We start from the raw sequence: 16,996 nt of genomic DNA, 5'->3' as shown, positions 1-16,996 counted from the left end.
CTACAACACAGCCTGCTTAATACCTTTCCTTAAATTCCACCTCTATACTACAATACGCTTGAGGTCCATGCAAAAAAGTAGCTACCTTTTATGTAGGAAATGGATGATTAAGTCTTTGGTGTTGTAAAAGCAACTTCATTTAAACATAACCACCCCCACCACCAAAAAGAGAAGAGGAAAAAGAAAAAAAAAAGGAAAGCAAATAATAAGGGAAAAGCCCAAGACACACTTCCTATGGGGGGAAAAAAAAACCAGCATGTAATTTCTGTCCTTGATGGAATGTATTAAATAAGCAAACACCCCAACAAGGAAAACAAGTACTACAATGTAAAAATATTAAGAAAAGAAAACCCTCTCACATGCATAAATGAAAGATGGCACACAAAGAACTCACATCTTTTCAAGCTTCAATAGTAAATATTCTGCTACTATGCATTAAATACTGCACGGTTTGCCCAAGCTAAGATGAAACCACATCATGAATCAATTAGCATTTTGCATTTTCTTTCATTATCTACTCAAAGTCATGCTCTTTTTTTTAAAAAATATGGTTTATTGTCAAGTTGATTTCCATATAACATTCAGTACTCATCCCCACAAGTGCCCTCCTCCATGCCCATCACCCTCTTCCCCCTCTTCCCTGCCCCCATCAGCCCTTAGTTTGTTCTGAGTATTCAAGAGTCTCTCATGATTTGCCTCCCTCCCTCTCCCCAACTATTTTTTCCCCTTCCCCTCCCCATGGTCCTCTGTCAGTTTCTCCTGTTCCATTTATGAGTGCAAACATATGGTATCTGTCCTTCTCTGCCTGACTTATTTCACTTAGCATGCAACCCTCGAGGTTCATCCACTTTCCTACAAATGGCCAGATTTCATTCTTCCTCATTGCCATGTAGTAATCCATTGTGTATATACACGACATCTTCTTCATCCATTCATCAGGTGATGGACATTTAGGCTCTTTCCATGATTCGGCTATTGTTGAAAGTGCCGCTATGAACATTGGGGTACATGTGCTCCTATGCATCAGTACTTCTGTATCCATTGGGTAAATCCCTAGCAGTGCTATTGCTGGGTCATAGGGGAGTTCTATGGATAGTTTTTTGAGGAACCTCCACACTGTTTTCCAGAGCGGCTGCACCAGTTTACATTGCCACCAACAGTGTAGGAGGGTGCCCATCTCTCCACACCCTCGCCAGCGTCTATAGTCTCTTGATTTGTTCATTTTAGGGACTCTGACCGGTGTGAGGTGGTATCTCAGTGTGGTTTTGATTTGTATTTCCCTGATGCTGAGTGATGCTGAGCATTGTTTCATGTGCCTGTTGGCCATCTGGATGTCCTCTTTGGAGAAGTGAACAGACACCGCATTCTTTGGTGCGCGACGTGTGTTTGTGAATGAGGTGAACTCAAGGTTCTCCCTGTCTTTTTTTGTCTCCAAATGCTCCCGGTGGGGCGACACAGGTAACATGATGGAGAGGCTTGTGGTGCACTGCAGCAATGGCCAGGACTTCCAGGAGTGGCTAGAGCAGCTGGGCAGACTGACCAGGGGACCTCCTTCTTGCAGCTCGATATCCAAAACATCGTCTTCTTCTTCTGGTGCTCATTCCGTAAGTTGTCCACGTGTACTAGGGTTACTGAGTGCCTTGTCACATCTGCCTGCAGAGGACTTACAAGAGGCAGTGAACATGCCCTTAGTCTTTGGGTCATCTATATTTGTAGGTGTTGAAGTACAGTTAAATCTCACTAATTCTGATTACTTGTTGTGGAGTGGGGGCGGGCCCATCCAAATTAAGAAACAGATTTACATCAAGGTGTGCAGTTTTGTTGGACAGTGTTAAGGGGCTCCCGCCAACTGCCTGCAAATGTTTTTCTAATCAGAAGTCTCATTAAGCTGTTTTAGTGGTAAACGAGGTTTATTTTAGCCACTGTCATTCTCCTATTCATCATGTGCAGAGTCCAAAAACAGTTTGTCCGCACAAGTCCTTCGACATCTCCACGTCATCTCATTTAGGTGACCACATCCACTAGGCAATTTTCAAGGGCAGACTTGCAGCTGCTGTCTTCTTCCAAGTCACCACCCATTTGAAATTCCTGGATTTGGAATTGATGAGGTTTTACTGTACTTGTTGAGTGAAAGCGAAGATTGCAGTCCTGTTAACACTCCCAACTGGCGATGCCAAAATTCTAGTCTCAGGCACCGTGTGAAGTGGCAGGAAGAACAAGGGATTTGGCATCAGATCTGAGTTCAAATGTTGGCTTTGTCAGCTGGCTAGCTAGTAACTCCACTTCGCTAAGGTTTGTCTTAGGCCATTCTGCCAAGGTACCCCATTTCAGCACCTGATAGAGCGCCGAACGCCTGACCAAAGCCATTCAGTGTTGACTACCCCCCTCCTCTCTTATGGAGGATAGCCACCCCTGACTTTAGTGAATGACATTCCAGAAGAGAGAGGGAAGACAGGCTCGGAGGGTGTTGAGTCCATTTCGTACCATTCCTTAGAGATCCCGTCATCTGGACTGGAAGGTGCCAGTTCTCAAACCGCAGACCTTTGTTTTCTCACCTTTCTTGTTCTGTGGTTGGCTTTGCCAATGCAATGAAACTATTGTTCTCTTGCTGTGGGGCACAAGGTCGGGTTGAGGTGGCAGGTTGCCAACATCTCATCAGACATTTTCCCAGTCTTTTAGCTCTACTGGACAGCCCCGAGGACCCTTGGAGCCTCCGCAAATTATAAAACCGTGGAGTTTAAGTTGTCTGCGACCCGCACCTCCACTTAGACCATCAGCAGCACTAGGTTATAAAGAGGTAATTTTGTTCCATATTGTATAAGATGCATCTGTCAAGCTAACATCACAGCTTATTATGAAGAGTTCTGTGGGGATGTGCTAGAATTGATGATAGGTGATATGTGTCAGTCAATCGTGAATCGTTAGACTCGGAGATGTGTTTATTTCTTCATTTTCCATCTCCCCGTTGTCCCTGGACAAATATTTATCCACAGGGTGCACTGCCTGAGCTCCCCACCCCCCCAACTCCCCCCCCAAAGGGCCTCTGGTTCACCTTTCTCAGGGCACAATCATTGTATATAACGCCCACACGTCTCAGACCAAAGCCACTTCATTGGAGTTCAGTTTGCAACCAAGCAGACCCAGTTCTGCATTTTGGGTCCTTTTGATCTATTAATGCCAAATCAGGAAAGCCTTAGGGGACTCAGCCCTGAGTCTGAACTACGAGAGTCTGGACTTTCTGCTGCAGGTAGAAAGGGAAAAGACTTCAATGAAAAGAATGTCTTTTCAAGCGAGGCTTCTAAGCAACGTTGGATATTTGGGTAGTGTGGGGACTTCAAGGTTCTTTCTATTTTTTCCTGAAAGTCGCAGTCAGGAAATGTCAGTCAGTAGCTTCTGTAACTGTGTAGAGTGTTACGTTTTCCATCCAAATGGTGTTTTTTTCCCCCTTAAGATGTTAATCATTATTTCAGCTTTCAGTAAAGAGCTTCATTTATTAGTAACTGTTCTATAACTAGGTCTTCCCAAGTGAAGGTTTAAGTTCATGGCGATTATGAGACGCATTTTAGAATTAGTGGGCAAAGACAGCACATATCGCTATATTGAATGTGTGTTTTGATGCGGGACACAGATTTAGCTCAATCTCGAGTTTGTTTTGATTTCAAATACCGTGCTACTGTCTCGATTAATTGTTGCCTCCGCGTGCAGTAAAAATAGAGCAATATTAGGACACCGGAGGATTTTTTGATTGCTTCAACTGGGCATGGCAGGAGAAGTAACGTTCGATCCAAATCCTTATTATGTACTTTTGTTCAGAATTGGGCCAGGAAACAGTTCCACAGATTTGCTGTGGAAATCAACCCTGGACACCCGCAATAATCCAATTTTCTTCTCTGATTACATAAATGAGCAGTGCCACTTTGTAGTTATCTGCGCCCCTGCATCCCCTTTTTAATGATGGCAATTTTGTAATTATCTGTTCTAAGATTGAATTCAGGTGAGCCTTGAAGGGTTCAGTCAACTTAATCCTTCGCAGAACTAATCCATTAAAACTAAGGCATGATCATGTTGTTTTTGCTGGGAGAAGACAGCTATTAATATACTCTTACCATGGAGTGTGTATTTCAGTTGTTTTCAGTACTTCAGTACTTGTTACTCTGCACAGAACTTTATTCCTTGGGCTTTTGCATGGTGATATTGCATCTAACACTAATGGCGGGAATCATGACGACGTTCTCTCGGTGTAATTGATGATGACACTAACATTTGAATGTTGTTTTAGAATTACTGATAAATGGATTTGGTCATTAAAACCATCGACCTCTCACACTCATTTTCTCTTTCTTTACATATTCACTTTAGAGGATGTCTTATATCTTAAAGGTAAGGGTAGAAGCATATCTTTGGCGTACAGTGGCGTCATAATACTGTGCTGTCACCTTTGATGAATGAAGCTTTCCCTTTATGCTTGTTTTGTCCCTTGTTCTCATTGGTGACTAAAGTATGAAGATGCAGTTCTGACCTGTAAGTACTTTCTTCAGAAAGCAGCCTCTTGTGAAATCCATTTGAAAATGTTGTCTTAAATGCCTGTTTTCCTTGTGTGTGTGTGTGTGTGTGTGTGTGTGTGTGTGTGTGTGTGTGTGGTTTTTTTTTCTTTGGTAAACGCTCTTTCCTATCGTTTTTGTCACGTGAGTTTTCCGTGTCTGTCTGTTTCCAAGTCTAACTGGGTCGCTGTGGCTAAAGTGGAAGACATTAAGTTCTTTTGTCCCATGTATTTTAAGGCACTAATTATGACCCATACATCACGTATATACTTTGCATGGGAGATGGGGATAAGATGGTCAGTAGGGCCTAAGATTTTAATCGTTCTTTGGATTTCTGATAATGAGCACTGGTTACTCATACAGCAAAAGCAAATTTGGTAACCCATGGCTCTTTTTATCTACTAATTAAAAATACAGCTTTCTGTATGTATATTTAAGCTTCGGTCTACACCCATGGCTCCTGACTCCAAATTATTTATCAGGAGATCCGTCATTTGGCTCTTCTCTGAGTTCAGGGAAATTATTTAGTCCCTTAATTTTCTCATCTGACAAATGGAGATTGGTATTCTTCCTTGTGGGACTGTCCCTAAGGAAAATGTATTTAAAAAGCTTTGAAGCTCCTTGAAAAGCAGTATGTCCAATATTAGTATTTATAATTGTTATTTGATACCCTTGAAACCGTATCAGTGAGGACGATAAACCACGTTTGGAATACGGTGATTTCACTGGGATCGACACCCACTACTTTCTCTGCACACACTACCCATCCGTATGGCATTTGAGAGGCCAATGTCATTGCTTCTGTTTTATGAAATTTGCTGGAGCCGTTTTTATCATGTACATTATTACATTTTGATGCACTTTGAGACTGTCAAAGTAAGAGAGAGCCATTCGGTTTCGTTTCATGTGCTCTTTTTAATTTGTTTTGGGGGGAGAATTTTAATTCCTAATGAAACGTCTGTCCTTACAGGAGTCTAGTAAGAGCCCCAAAACGATGAAGAAGTTTCTTCATAAAAGAAAGACGGAAAGAAAACCATCGGAGGAGGAGTACGTGATTCGGAAAAGTATGTGTTTTGTCGTTTTGGAAGGTCGGTTATGGATGAACTAGAGGAAGGAGTCTTTTGAAAGCAGATGATTAGAGCAGTTAGTCCTCCGTATCCCCTGTTTCATGGAGAAAACTGCATGCATCCAAGGGTTTGGACACCTCTAAGATTTTTGAATAAGCGGCCTCCCACTGCACTTTATGTGATCCGAAGTGGATGCCACCTGTATGATTTTCGTTCTGAATATTTTGCCCCGCCTGGTTGAAAACCACTAAAGGGACCTGTCTGCTATGGATACATTTTATCCCTTAGTTTTTGATTCCCAAGATATTTTCCTCTACCAGGGTACACTAACTAGACCTAAAGGCTGAAGTCCTTCTGGAAGTTTAATGCTCAGTGACGTTCTCAGTTATCCAGGAGTGTGGAAGCAACTTGACTTAGAGTCAGACCACAGAGTTGGTCAGCCAGTGGATATGCATGTATTTGCCTCTGTGGCTGGGAACTAGGTACCTGGGGACACACATATGAAGGAGTAAGTGACGCATCACAAAGGAGTGACGGATCTGTGTGCCTCGGCCAAAAATATAGTCCGGGGAGACCTTTTGCTGGACTCTGGCTTCTGCATCTTTCACCCCCCACCTGGATGAGTTGCAGGGAGAGAGCAGGAGTAGGAATCAATGACTCTGCTGTTGGCTGGAGGGAAAAACGGACAAGGTCTATGGGGGAACGCTTCCTAGAGAAGGAAAGCCTTGCAATTTGAAGGAGAGGCATGTTGTCATATGTAGCGGATGAGAAGTGAGGCCGGTGCTAAGCCCAGTGCTGTCACTATGGCCTCTGAGAGTGCTAGTAAAAGCCCCAGAGGCACCTGGGTGGCGCAGTCGGTTAAGCATCTGGCTGTGGCTCAGGATGTGATCTTGAGGCTTGTGAGTTCGAGCCGCACGTCAGACTCTGCACTGACAGGGCAGAGGGGACTCTGTCTCCCCCTCTCTCTCTGCCTCTATCCTGCACACACTCTCTCTTGCTCTCAAAATAAATAAACAGACTTAAAAAAAAAAAAAGCCCCAAAATGATGGAGACATTTCTTTACAAAAGAAAACTGGAAAGAGAGCCACTGGAGGAGGAGGAGGAGGAGGAGGCGGAGGCGCAGGCATTCTGGTCAGGGAGGGTGGTCCCCAGCGGTTGAGAGCCGTGCATGACTTTGAGGGTCCCGAGGCGTGCGTGACTCTGCGAACTCACTGTTAATTAACTCTGGCAGGTACGGCTGCCCTGGAAGAAGACGCTCAGATCCTTAAGGTGATCGAAGCCTACTGTACCAGCGCAAACTTTCAGCAAGGCCACGGCTCAAGTAGGTTCCCCCCCAAACCACCTCGTCTAATGAGTGCTGTTTCTTTTTTACTGCTTGGCGCCTCTTTAAAGCAGAGCAAAGCAGCCCGGCTGGGTTGCAAGGCGTGGAGAGCGGGTGACTCGGTGCAGAAGAGCCAGCAGAACTGCATCTTTCCGATAAGGTGCTTTTAGCTGCCAGGCGGTTTGTTTACCCGGTGTTTTCTTTTCACCCAGAGAGAAAGAGACATGCAAGAGTAAAAAAAGCTGGAGGTGATAGAAATGAAAACAAAAGAAGTTTTTAAAAAAGTCCTTCTCCTTTGAAGTGCGCAGATGCCTTCACAAGCACTAGTTAGGAATTAAAGAACCCAGAGAGTTCCTGTGTCTGTGAACTGATGCTAATCTCTTCTCATGGGCAGAGTTGGAAAGGAAGTCACAATACTATCTTCGATCAGCTGCATATTTAAGCGAACACTGCTTCACCAAGCTCAGGTTTCAAAGTTGCTCTGAAAATCTGGAAATGCAGCTGCTTAGGAGCTGTTTGGAATGTATGCAATTTACAGGGAGCTATTGGGGGAGGGTAATTCCCCCCACCCCCACCCCTGTCCCCTCTGCCCCCTCCCCCCCAGCAACTTTCTGGCTACAGACAGAAAGCAAGAGAATGTTTTCTGATTGATCCTTGAGCTTTCAAAAAAAACCCAAGTCACATAGGTTCTGTCTTGTCGTCCATGACTATAGGCGACCAGGACACCATGAGTGAGGTGTCTGCTGCCTGCCTTTGCCTAAGATGCAAGTTCTCCGTAATGCCCCATTTTCGACGGCCACTGCCCCGTTACTTGAGTGTGGGTGGAGATCACTTTGGTGGACTGCCTTGACCTATGCCTTCGGAGTAACTTGTCCCTAAGGCCAGCAGGAGGAAGACATTTGATGTCAGAGTTCACACGTTTGACGGTGAAGAGCTGACTGTCACACCTTCAAGTTCACAGACCAATCCTGGCTGTGGCTGTGGGCATGCCCAGCTCTGAGAGCAAGTTTCAAGGTGTCGTGACAACTAGGAAAGAGAAGGGGACAGGGAGACACCAGAAGAAGCATCCCTTGTGCAAAGCCCGACCTCACCTGCTCCCTGAACCTGCTCTTTTCACATTGACAGTGTCTGAGATCTATCGCAGGTGTAGGCAGCTGTTGTGGCCTAAAGAGTCATGTTTCCACCCTCCTGCCTAGTCTGCCCCAACACGTGGCAAGTGTCTGGCATCATGGTGACCTCCCATCCTCTGTCCCTCTCCAGCCAGAAGTCCTGTTTCACTGGAAACGACTGCTGTGGTTTCCTGCTGCATTTAACCAGTCTGGCAATCAGTCTGCTGTCTGCTTATTAAGCAGCTACAAAGTGCCGGGCCCTGTGGAAGGCAGACGCTGGGCCACCTCAGCAAAGCAGAGGCAGTGAGTGTGCATAGCTTGAAGGAGTTAGGCTTCGAAGAGAGGGCACCAGTGGCTCAGGGAGACTACAGATTGAGGGCTTGAGCTCTGAGAGGAAGGATCCAGAAGTGAGGGGGAGGTTGGAGGTGCAGGAGAGCTGCTTGGTCAGGTCCCTCATCAGTTCTGTCACCTCTTCCATCCCAGAGCCTTGAAACGGTCTGAACAGAGCCATGAGAATACCCCATCTTTGAGCTGATGTGATTAATCCCCAACCTCTGCTCTACCCTTGACCGAAATGGCCTTGACTGACTACCTGCACCCCCCACCCTGATGCCCGCTTCAAGCGTGAATCGGTGTATTCGGCCGTTTCCTCAGTCAGCAAAGTGTAGTCAGCCAATGTCTGATGACTTCCATCGGGGTGCAAGGCAGTGACATGCACCCACAAGACCCCTCAATGACCACCGTGGAAGGGGCCACCACCTAGAACAGTCTCGGGTAACTCTCCCCTCTCCTCCCTCTCACAACCCTTGTTTGTAGGTGCTCGCAAAGATTCGCTTCCACAGGTCTTACTCCCCGAGGAAGAGAAGCTCATCATTGAAGAAACCAGGAGCAATGGGCAGACCATCATTGAAGAAAAGTGAGTAGAGCGGGCTACCGTTTCTGACTTGGAGGGCTGGAAAGAAGGTTCCAGCAGGGCAGTGCATCTCTTACAAAGCCTGCACTGAAGGATAGTCCCCCCTTTTCTGAGAATATAGCCCCGTTTGCTCTCATGCAGTCGGGGAGCGGTGGGAGGGCGCCCCCCCCAACAAAGAGAAGGGGGAAGGGGAGGCCAAAGGGGATAGAAGTTTCTGCTTGGTGGATGTCCTTGCGGTCAGCCCTCTCATACGTAAGGTGCTTCAGGCTCTGAGCTATCAGCACAGAACCCGATGTGGGGCTTCAACCCATGAACTGCGAGATCATGACCTGAGCCAAAGTCAGACGCTTAACCAACTGAGCCAGCCAGTGAGATAAGCTTTAGGTTTACCACTTCTAGAGGTGAGGAAGCTGGGGTTCAGGAAATGATGTCCCTGGTCTACCTTTGCCCAGTAGTGAGGGTGACCTAATGGGAAAATCAGGTTAAGTACACCTGGGCTTAGAAAATAAACACCAAGTGGCCAAATAATTCATTCGTTTAAACTTGAGTCATTTCTGAAGTCAGGCCTAAATTTGCATATTTTGATGTGCTTGACATTGTCGATGTATTTCTCCCTCTGGTACATGAAGTGATGTGGCAAAATGGTAAAACACTTGCTTGGGCTCAAGTGGACAGCCCCAGTTCACGTCTAAATTCCACATTGTGTTAGCTGTGTGACCTATGGGCAAACGTCTTTACCTCTCTGTGCTTCAGTTTCCTCAATCTGTAAATGGGTATGATAGTAATACTTTAAGGTTTGTTGTAAGGTTAAATGGAATGACAAGTACAAAGGGTCACACGTGACAGTCACGCAATACATGATAATCATTGTAATAATAATTTTTATAGCTATATTTAATCCTCACGGTAAGTTTGTGAGGTTTTGGAGGAATGCGCTATTATCTCCATTTTGTCTGTGAAGAAAGTAAGACAAGGAGAGTTGGAGAAAGGAACTGGCTACCTAAGGTTGGGGGACTGGTCAGTGGTAGGATCAGGACTGGAACCCAGATCTCCAAAGTTCTCATGCAGGGGGAGAGTCAGCCGGGAAGGGACTGTTCCATGACTCTGCCAGGGCACTTCGATCTGCTTTTGGAACAGTTGGAATCTTCCAGAAATAATGCCCCTGACTTTGGGTCATATAGGGTCGTGTAGGGCCAGAGAGACGACAAGTGCAGTGCCATAGCAGAGATCTTGTAGGATAGGCAGGGCCTCAGGGCAGCCCTCATTATATGATAGGTGTTGGTCATTCCTGCCCTAGAGAAAGAATCGAAACCTTCCCATGAGCCCTGGTCTCGCCCTTTGTGCTCACCCAAGCCGGGGAGCAAGCGGCCAAGGAGGAAGGCCGTGTAGAAGACGTGTAATGAAATGGTGTTTGACTGACCCCGCATGCTGGTGGTGGTTCACCCACAAAAACAGGGACCACGAGGACCGTTCTTGGCAGTCTGTCTCCCGACCAGCTCGAAAGTCCACAGCTTTTCAGGATCTGTATTTCTAGAAAGCTGCTTTTAATTGTTAAGTTTTGCTTAACAGTATGTCAGTGCCAGCTATTAATCTCGGAACTTTATGTTCTAGGAGTCTTGTCGATACTGTTTATGCCTTGAAGGATGAGGTCAAAGAACTGAAACAGGTAATGAAATATAAAAGTCACTTTCTCAGCTCATGTAACAGGACCACACGCTCGTAGATGGTCTCAGGAGAGGTCCAGGGACAAGGTAGTGAGGTGGGGATGTTTATTTTCCTTGTGTCTTCAAAGCGGGTTTTGTGGATTTTACCATGTGATCTCCGGTTTAAATATCCCAGGATTGCTCATATACCTACTTAGCAGTTTGCAGTAGGGTCCCCAACTTAGTTATAACTTTCACGTTCTGTGACATTTGTAAAGAAAATTAAAAAAAAAAAAAGCTAAGTCATCCTCGAGAGGATAAGTGTAAAGAGGACCATAAATCTTGATTTGCAGGCTCCTCTGCAGATATGATCCAGTGTACCACAATGCACACTCTTCCTGGTGTTTGGGGTCTGGCTGTGCCTGGTGATGGGGTAAAGGATGGACTGGGGGTAGGGAGAACAGAGACTGGAAGACCACTTGGGAGATTTTCACAAAGCTCAGGGTGAGACACGATCAAGTCCTGGACGGAGGCAGTGCCATTGAGGTTGCAGAGGAGGAAAACAAATGTGATGGGAGGCACATTGCAGGGTTAGAGCCTGTGGAAAATGATGCCGTGATGTGGGACTAAGAGAGAGAGAGAGAGAGCCAGGGTTTGAAGATGCAGCTTCTTATGTGGGCATCTGGTTTGAAACGGAAGTGCCCTTCATGGAGATCAGGAGCTGTAAGAGGAAGAGAAGTTTGGGCTGATGGCTGAGATTCTGACTTCAGTTGAGGACATAATGAGTTTGAGGTGCTTGTGAATGTCACATTGATATTAGGGACTACAGACCTAGTGCTCATGAGATGGGATGAGGTCAAGTATCAGAGAGATTTGGAAGGGGCCCCCAAGCTGAGTTGAAGGAAAAAAGACACGAAGTGAGAATAGGCCCCAAGCTAGTTGAAGGAGAAGAGACATTAAGTGAAAAGAGAGCTGACTTAGAAGAGGGCCTGGGACAGAGCCTTAGAGGACATTTATATTGCAAGTAAGAAGAATACAAAGGCTCGGCAAGAGAGGGGTAGGAGAATCGGGACTGCCTCGTCTCAGAAGCTGAGGGAGAGGAGTTTGAGAAAGGAAAGTATGGTCAGTGGCGAAGGCTGCTAAGAGGAGGAGCTGGGGAGCCCTGAGAAGGGGCCACCCGGTTTGGGAATTAACAAGTCTTTCCCCATCACAGGAAAACAAAAGAATGAAGCAGTACCTGGAAGAAGAATTGAAATCAAGGAGGGACCTAGAAAAGCTGGTCCGGAGGCTGTTGAAGCAAACTGATGAGTGTATTCGGGCCGAGCCCAGTAGCAAGACCTCCATTCTTCCATAAAACCATCACTGTGCAGCTGGGCAGATGTGCCTTTGGGGCATCTTGAAATGTCCAGCTTCAAATGATCTGTTTGTTCACTTCTTTGGTTTTTATTTTGTATCTGGGTCACTCTTTCTCTCTCTCTCTCTCTCTCTCTCTCTCTCTCTCTCTCTCTCTCTCCTTTGCTTTCTCTCTCTGTCTCTCTGTTTGCTTGAGTGTTGGTTGTTTGGCTATTGGTTGGTTGTTTTGTTTTTGACAGGGGTAAGAGCCAGAGGTGGTGGCAGAAGTCTCCCCAGAGTCTTTTCCATTCGATCTGAAAAGGGAAACCAGTGTAGGCGACTGACTTCAATGATCTTCAGATGAGTTCAATTCATAGTACCTCTTCACCAGCCATTACCCTTGGGTCACTCTTTTGAGGCCGGCTACCATATCAAAGTGGCTGGCCGTGGCTTAGTAAATATGAACTTGACTCTTTCTCTAATGCTTTCTTGTATCTGGAAGCCCCTCAGTACCCAATTTAATGAAGGCGAAGCCCCTTGAGCTGTGACCAGGGTAGGGTGAATAAAAGACTAGCACATTTGCCCAATGACCCAGCCACCCTCCCTGGGTGATCATGTGCCAGCCCTCATTGCACACTTTTTATTATGATTGTTATTATTACTGCCCTGTGTTGTCCATAAGGCCAAGGAAACGGTAGCACCCTTATTCCTTTTGTGTGGGTTTACATTTTAACTCTATGGGGCAGAGGCCCCGCTCATCCAAGCTAACACCAGATCCATTAGCAAATTGCACTAGACAATCTTCCCCTTTCGCAGTGGAGGTGACCATCTTTTCCCAGTGCATGGTAGGTTTTTCTCCCTACCCTTCTGCCTCCCGTGTGAGTTTTATGTCTCCCCAATGCTTTAAGCCAACCATACCAAGTGGTGTGTAAACTAGTATGTGTGCGCTGTGCTTACTTTTAAAAAAATATAGACTGTGAGCAGCTCCTTCATCTACATTGCATATTCAACTTGCGACTTCTCATCCTTCAAAACCGTCTGCATCAAGGAAATATTGTGCCCTAGTAGACAGCTTTAATTCACTTTATTGCTCTCCCAGATACGCTGTGGGAAGCTGTAATTGTCCGCAGCCTCTCTGAGTAGGACTTGAAGCATCATTTGCAGAAATGGGCTGTTGGTCCAGTTTGTATATCCAGGAAGGAATAGACCCATCCAGTGGTTGTGTGCTGCTCACTAGTGAGGCTGAGTATTTGGAATGGGTTTGCTGAAGTTCCTCACTGACTCAAACGATTGCCTTTGTAAGTGTCTCAAAAATGAGAACTGTGTGAACCCGGTTAGAGGAGGGTCACGGAAGAGCAGAATACATCCACATTTGACACGATCGAAAGTCGGCATGAGGCTCCAGCAAGGAGCAGTATGGCCCGCGCCTCTCTCTCCCAGAGACACGTGCACTTGGGCAGGTGGGGAAGATCACTGGAAAGAGAGGCAAAGGGCCAAAGGACCAGTCAAGGTTGTGTCTTACAGATACATTTGACAGGTGCCTATACATGTGGGTTTTGCAAATGTTGTTTAGAAACCAAACTTGAAGCTTGAACACCCTCAGCTTGCTGAGCTCTTTTTCTTTTTGGTACTGGGGGGCGGGTCTCAAGTTCCCACCGCTACACGGTAGAGGGCTGTTGAGTCCTTGCTGCCCAGCAGAAGCGACGCCATCCACAGGAAGCGGACTATGTCCTTGCAGTCCACCGTCTGCTAACCCCACCTAGCCATCTTTGGAAGCTGCGGAGTGAAGAAGATTTCTAGAAATGGCTGTTGTTCTGTGTTTAAGCCCAGCTGTTTAGATACGCCCCACCTGTGGTTAATCAACAGCTTGCTGTAAATGGCGTAAACTATATCCGTAGGGAACATTTTTTTTGTGATTCTGAAATCCTTTAGTTGATAAGGTATAGGATTGCTTAAAATATTGAGAGGTCTTTATTTTAAAGTAACGTGTACATATGCATGTGTTTGGAACCTGGCCCTTCTGAGGAGAAGCCTTCAGTACTCTGGGTACTGAAGCTTGTGCAGAGTGGCGTCCGCGCTCACACGTTAAACAATAATATAAAGGAAACGAAGCCATGTTAACCTGAGAGCAGTGTCTCCATAGCTGTGTTGTTTACAATACTCTACCAGTGGGTTCCTGTTACCCTGTAATTAAACCGCTGCCCTTAGAGGCTTTGTAGCTCCTCTTCCGTCATGTCCCTTCTTACACGAGCTCCAATTTTCTAACTTGTTTTTATTTTGAAGACTTTTAAAATGGACATTTTCAATAAATAAGAATAACAATGCTTTATAAACTAAGTCCTGTGTTTCTTTCCTTTCCTTCCTTTCTTTTTGTTCCCCCCCCACCGCCCCCGCCGCCCCCCGCCAGCTAGCCAGTGTGCGGAAAGGTTTCTGACGCTGTGACAGTTCCTCCCACATTTCTTCATGAGCCATCCACTCTCATCGGGTCCCCCGGCCGGCTTCCACCTTTTTCACTCGGGGCAGGTGACATTTGCTCCCCACTTTACAGAGATAATTCATGTCATGAGACAGAACCTTCCTTAACTTCTCCGCCCCCTCCTTCCGGCCCCAACCTACGAACTGTCTGTGCACCATTTTCCATCGGTATTGGGATTTTGTCAACCAGTGATAGCCTGTATGTGCCCACAGTTGGAATGTGCCTGTCAGCAGTTCTGGTGAAAGTATTTCCTCCGCCTCAAGACAGATGTGCTGGATACTATCTGTCACTACTCAGCATCTGTTACAACCCCCTTAACATTTTTCAAAAATTTTATTTAAGTCCAAGTTAGTTAACATATGGTGTAGTATCGGTTTCGGGAGTAGAACCCAGTAATTTGTCCCTTACATGTAACCCCCAGTGCTCATCCCAACAAGCGCCCTCCTTAATGCCCATCACCCATGTAATAATGCCCCCCCCACCCACTACCCCTCCAGCAACCCTCAGCTTGTTCTCTGTATTTAAGAGTTTCTTACGGTTTGCCTCTGTTTTTGTCTTATTTTTCCTCCCCTTCCCATATGTTCATCTGTTTTGTTTCTTTAATTCCACACATGAATGAAATCATATGGTATTTGCCTTTCTCTGACTGACTTATTTCGCTTAGCATAATACACTCTAGATCAGTAAAAAAAAAATAATTCACTCTAGTCCCATCCACATTGTTGCAAATGGCAAGATTTCATTCTTTTTGATCGCTAAGTAATATTCCATTGGGTATACGTACCACATCTTTATCATTCATTCGTGGATGGACATTTGGGCTCTTTCCATACTTTGGTTATTGTCAATAGCGCTGCTATAAACATTGGGGTCCATGTGCCCCTTTAAATAATCATTTTTGTATCCTTTGGGTAAATACCTAGTAGTGCAGTTGCTGGGTTGTAGGGTAGTTCTATTTTTAATTTTTTGAGGAACCTCCATACTGTTTTCCAGAGTGGCCGCTGCAGTGTGCATTCCCACCAGCAGTGCAAAAGTGTCCCCTTTCTCCATATCTTCCTCAACATCTGTTTCCTGAGTTGGTCCCCCTTTTATGTGTCTCCCCAAAAGACTTAAAAAAAGATCTCTCCCAGGCTCCCCTGCAGCTAAGCTTTCCTATACCATGTGGGTTCTGCTACATTTCCAGTTCTGCCAACGGGATGGCTTTGCACGATGTTTGGAAGGCTTATGTTAGGCAGAGGCCATCTTCCTGGGGCTTGGCGGCTAGCGGGCGGTTCCAGGGCCAGGTTTGTGGTTTCTGTACCCTAGCATCCAGAGTGTCCACTCACAGCTTTGTGCACAGGAGGCCATAGCAGCAGTGGTGCTGGCGGTGCAGGAGCCAAACTAGATTTGGATCGCAACTACAGTACTAAGATCTTAAAGCCATTTGCCCTATGGATGCCCCCTAACTTTCACTTCTGTACCAATGATTGTGCAGGCACGTAGTATTACCTTTCTGCTTGCCACACGTTTGGCAGTTTGTTTCCTACTCTGAAGTAATAGACACAGGGTTGTATCTCCCAGGTGCTGGGCTCTATCCTAAGTGTTCTACATGGTTAAGCTCACAAAACCCTCCCAACAACCCTATGGGGTGTTGGTTATCCCCATCTTACAAATGGACAGAGGCACAGATGTTGAGCAAGACATCAGGGTATGCGGAGCTGGGATTTGAAACCCTGGTTGGTCTGCCTCTCAGATCCATTGCTCTCTCTACCACATTTCCTCCTCTATCCTCGGCATCTCCTAAGTCGGCTTCTACCTCAGCTATCTACTCTCCTGAAGTCACTCCTGAGGTCTTAATTGAAAAATCCAGGGGACACTTTTCAACTCCTATCTTGATCACTTCACAGTGCCTGACCCTCTCACCTCCTTGATAAATCTCTTCTCCTTTGAGTGCATGAGCCCAACTTTTTCTGGCATTCATCCAACCTGGCCAACCCTGTCTCCTTTGCTGGCCCTGCCTCCTTTGCCTGTCACCTTGAACATTTGCTGATCCTCGACACTTTTCTTCTCCAGTTCCTTTCTATAGCCTCTTCCTGGACAACCTTGTCCACTCCTATGGCTTCATTTATCAAAACGCAGATGACTCCCATGTCCATATTTTTCCATCCCGATCTTTCTCCTGAGCTCCAGACCCATGGATGCAGCTACTTGATGGACAGTCTGAATGTGGGTGTCCTTCAGCACCTCAAACTCAACATATCCAAAGCTGGACTCCTCATTTTCTTTTTTTAATGTTTTTAATGTTTTTTATTTATTTTTGAGAGAGAGAAACAGCATGAGCAGGGGAGGGTCAGAGAGAGAAAGAGTCACAGGATCTGAAGACAGGCTCCAGGCTCTAAGCTAGCTGTCAGCACAGAGCCTGACATGAGGCTTGAACCCACAAACCGTGACATCATGACCTGAGCTGAAGCCAGACACATAACCGACTGAGCCACGCAGGTGCCCAAAGACTCCTCATTTTCATTCAAATGTTCCCCATCCCAGTAAACAGCACTCTTGACCACTTTGTTGCCCCGGCCAGGAAAATGGGCATTATCCTCCACTTCATCCTCTCC

At 46.0% G+C, this 16,996-nt stretch overlaps 1 protein-coding gene across 5 annotated transcripts in view; it reads left to right on the top strand.

Annotated features, from left to right (window-relative positions):
- The window catches only part of ARHGEF6 (Rac/Cdc42 guanine nucleotide exchange factor 6), a 108,292-nt gene extending 94,029 nt beyond the window's left edge, over window positions 1–14,263 (top strand). For 2 of the 5 annotated variants that reach the window (XM_029929731.1, XM_029929735.1), the window contains 8 exons: window positions 1,459–1,604; window positions 2,672–2,797; window positions 4,360–4,380; window positions 5,512–5,605; window positions 6,840–6,929; window positions 8,855–8,954; window positions 10,563–10,617; window positions 11,808–14,263. In XM_029929731.1, coding sequence (XP_029785591.1) covers window positions 1,459–1,604; window positions 2,672–2,797; window positions 4,360–4,380; window positions 5,512–5,605; window positions 6,840–6,929; window positions 8,855–8,954; window positions 10,563–10,617; window positions 11,808–11,948 — 773 coding nt within the window. In that variant the 3' untranslated portion in view covers window positions 11,949–14,263. Of the gene's footprint in view, window positions 1–1,458; window positions 1,605–2,671; window positions 2,798–4,359; window positions 4,381–5,511; window positions 5,606–6,839; window positions 6,930–8,189; window positions 8,342–8,854; window positions 8,955–10,562; window positions 10,618–11,807 lie in introns of those variants that run through there. The other 3 variants (XR_003905015.1, XM_029929732.1, XM_029929733.1) reach the window with 3 other exon arrangements.
- The last annotated feature ends 2,733 nt before the right edge of the window (window positions 14,264–16,996 follow it).

The sequence above is a fragment of the Suricata suricatta genome, chromosome X, assembly GCF_006229205.1.
Source record: "Suricata suricatta isolate VVHF042 chromosome X, meerkat_22Aug2017_6uvM2_HiC, whole genome shotgun sequence".
Classification (NCBI taxonomy): Eukaryota; Metazoa; Chordata; class Mammalia; order Carnivora; family Herpestidae; genus Suricata; species Suricata suricatta.
Note: the sequence above shows the minus strand (reverse complement) of the source record. Positions and strands in the feature narration are given on the sequence as shown.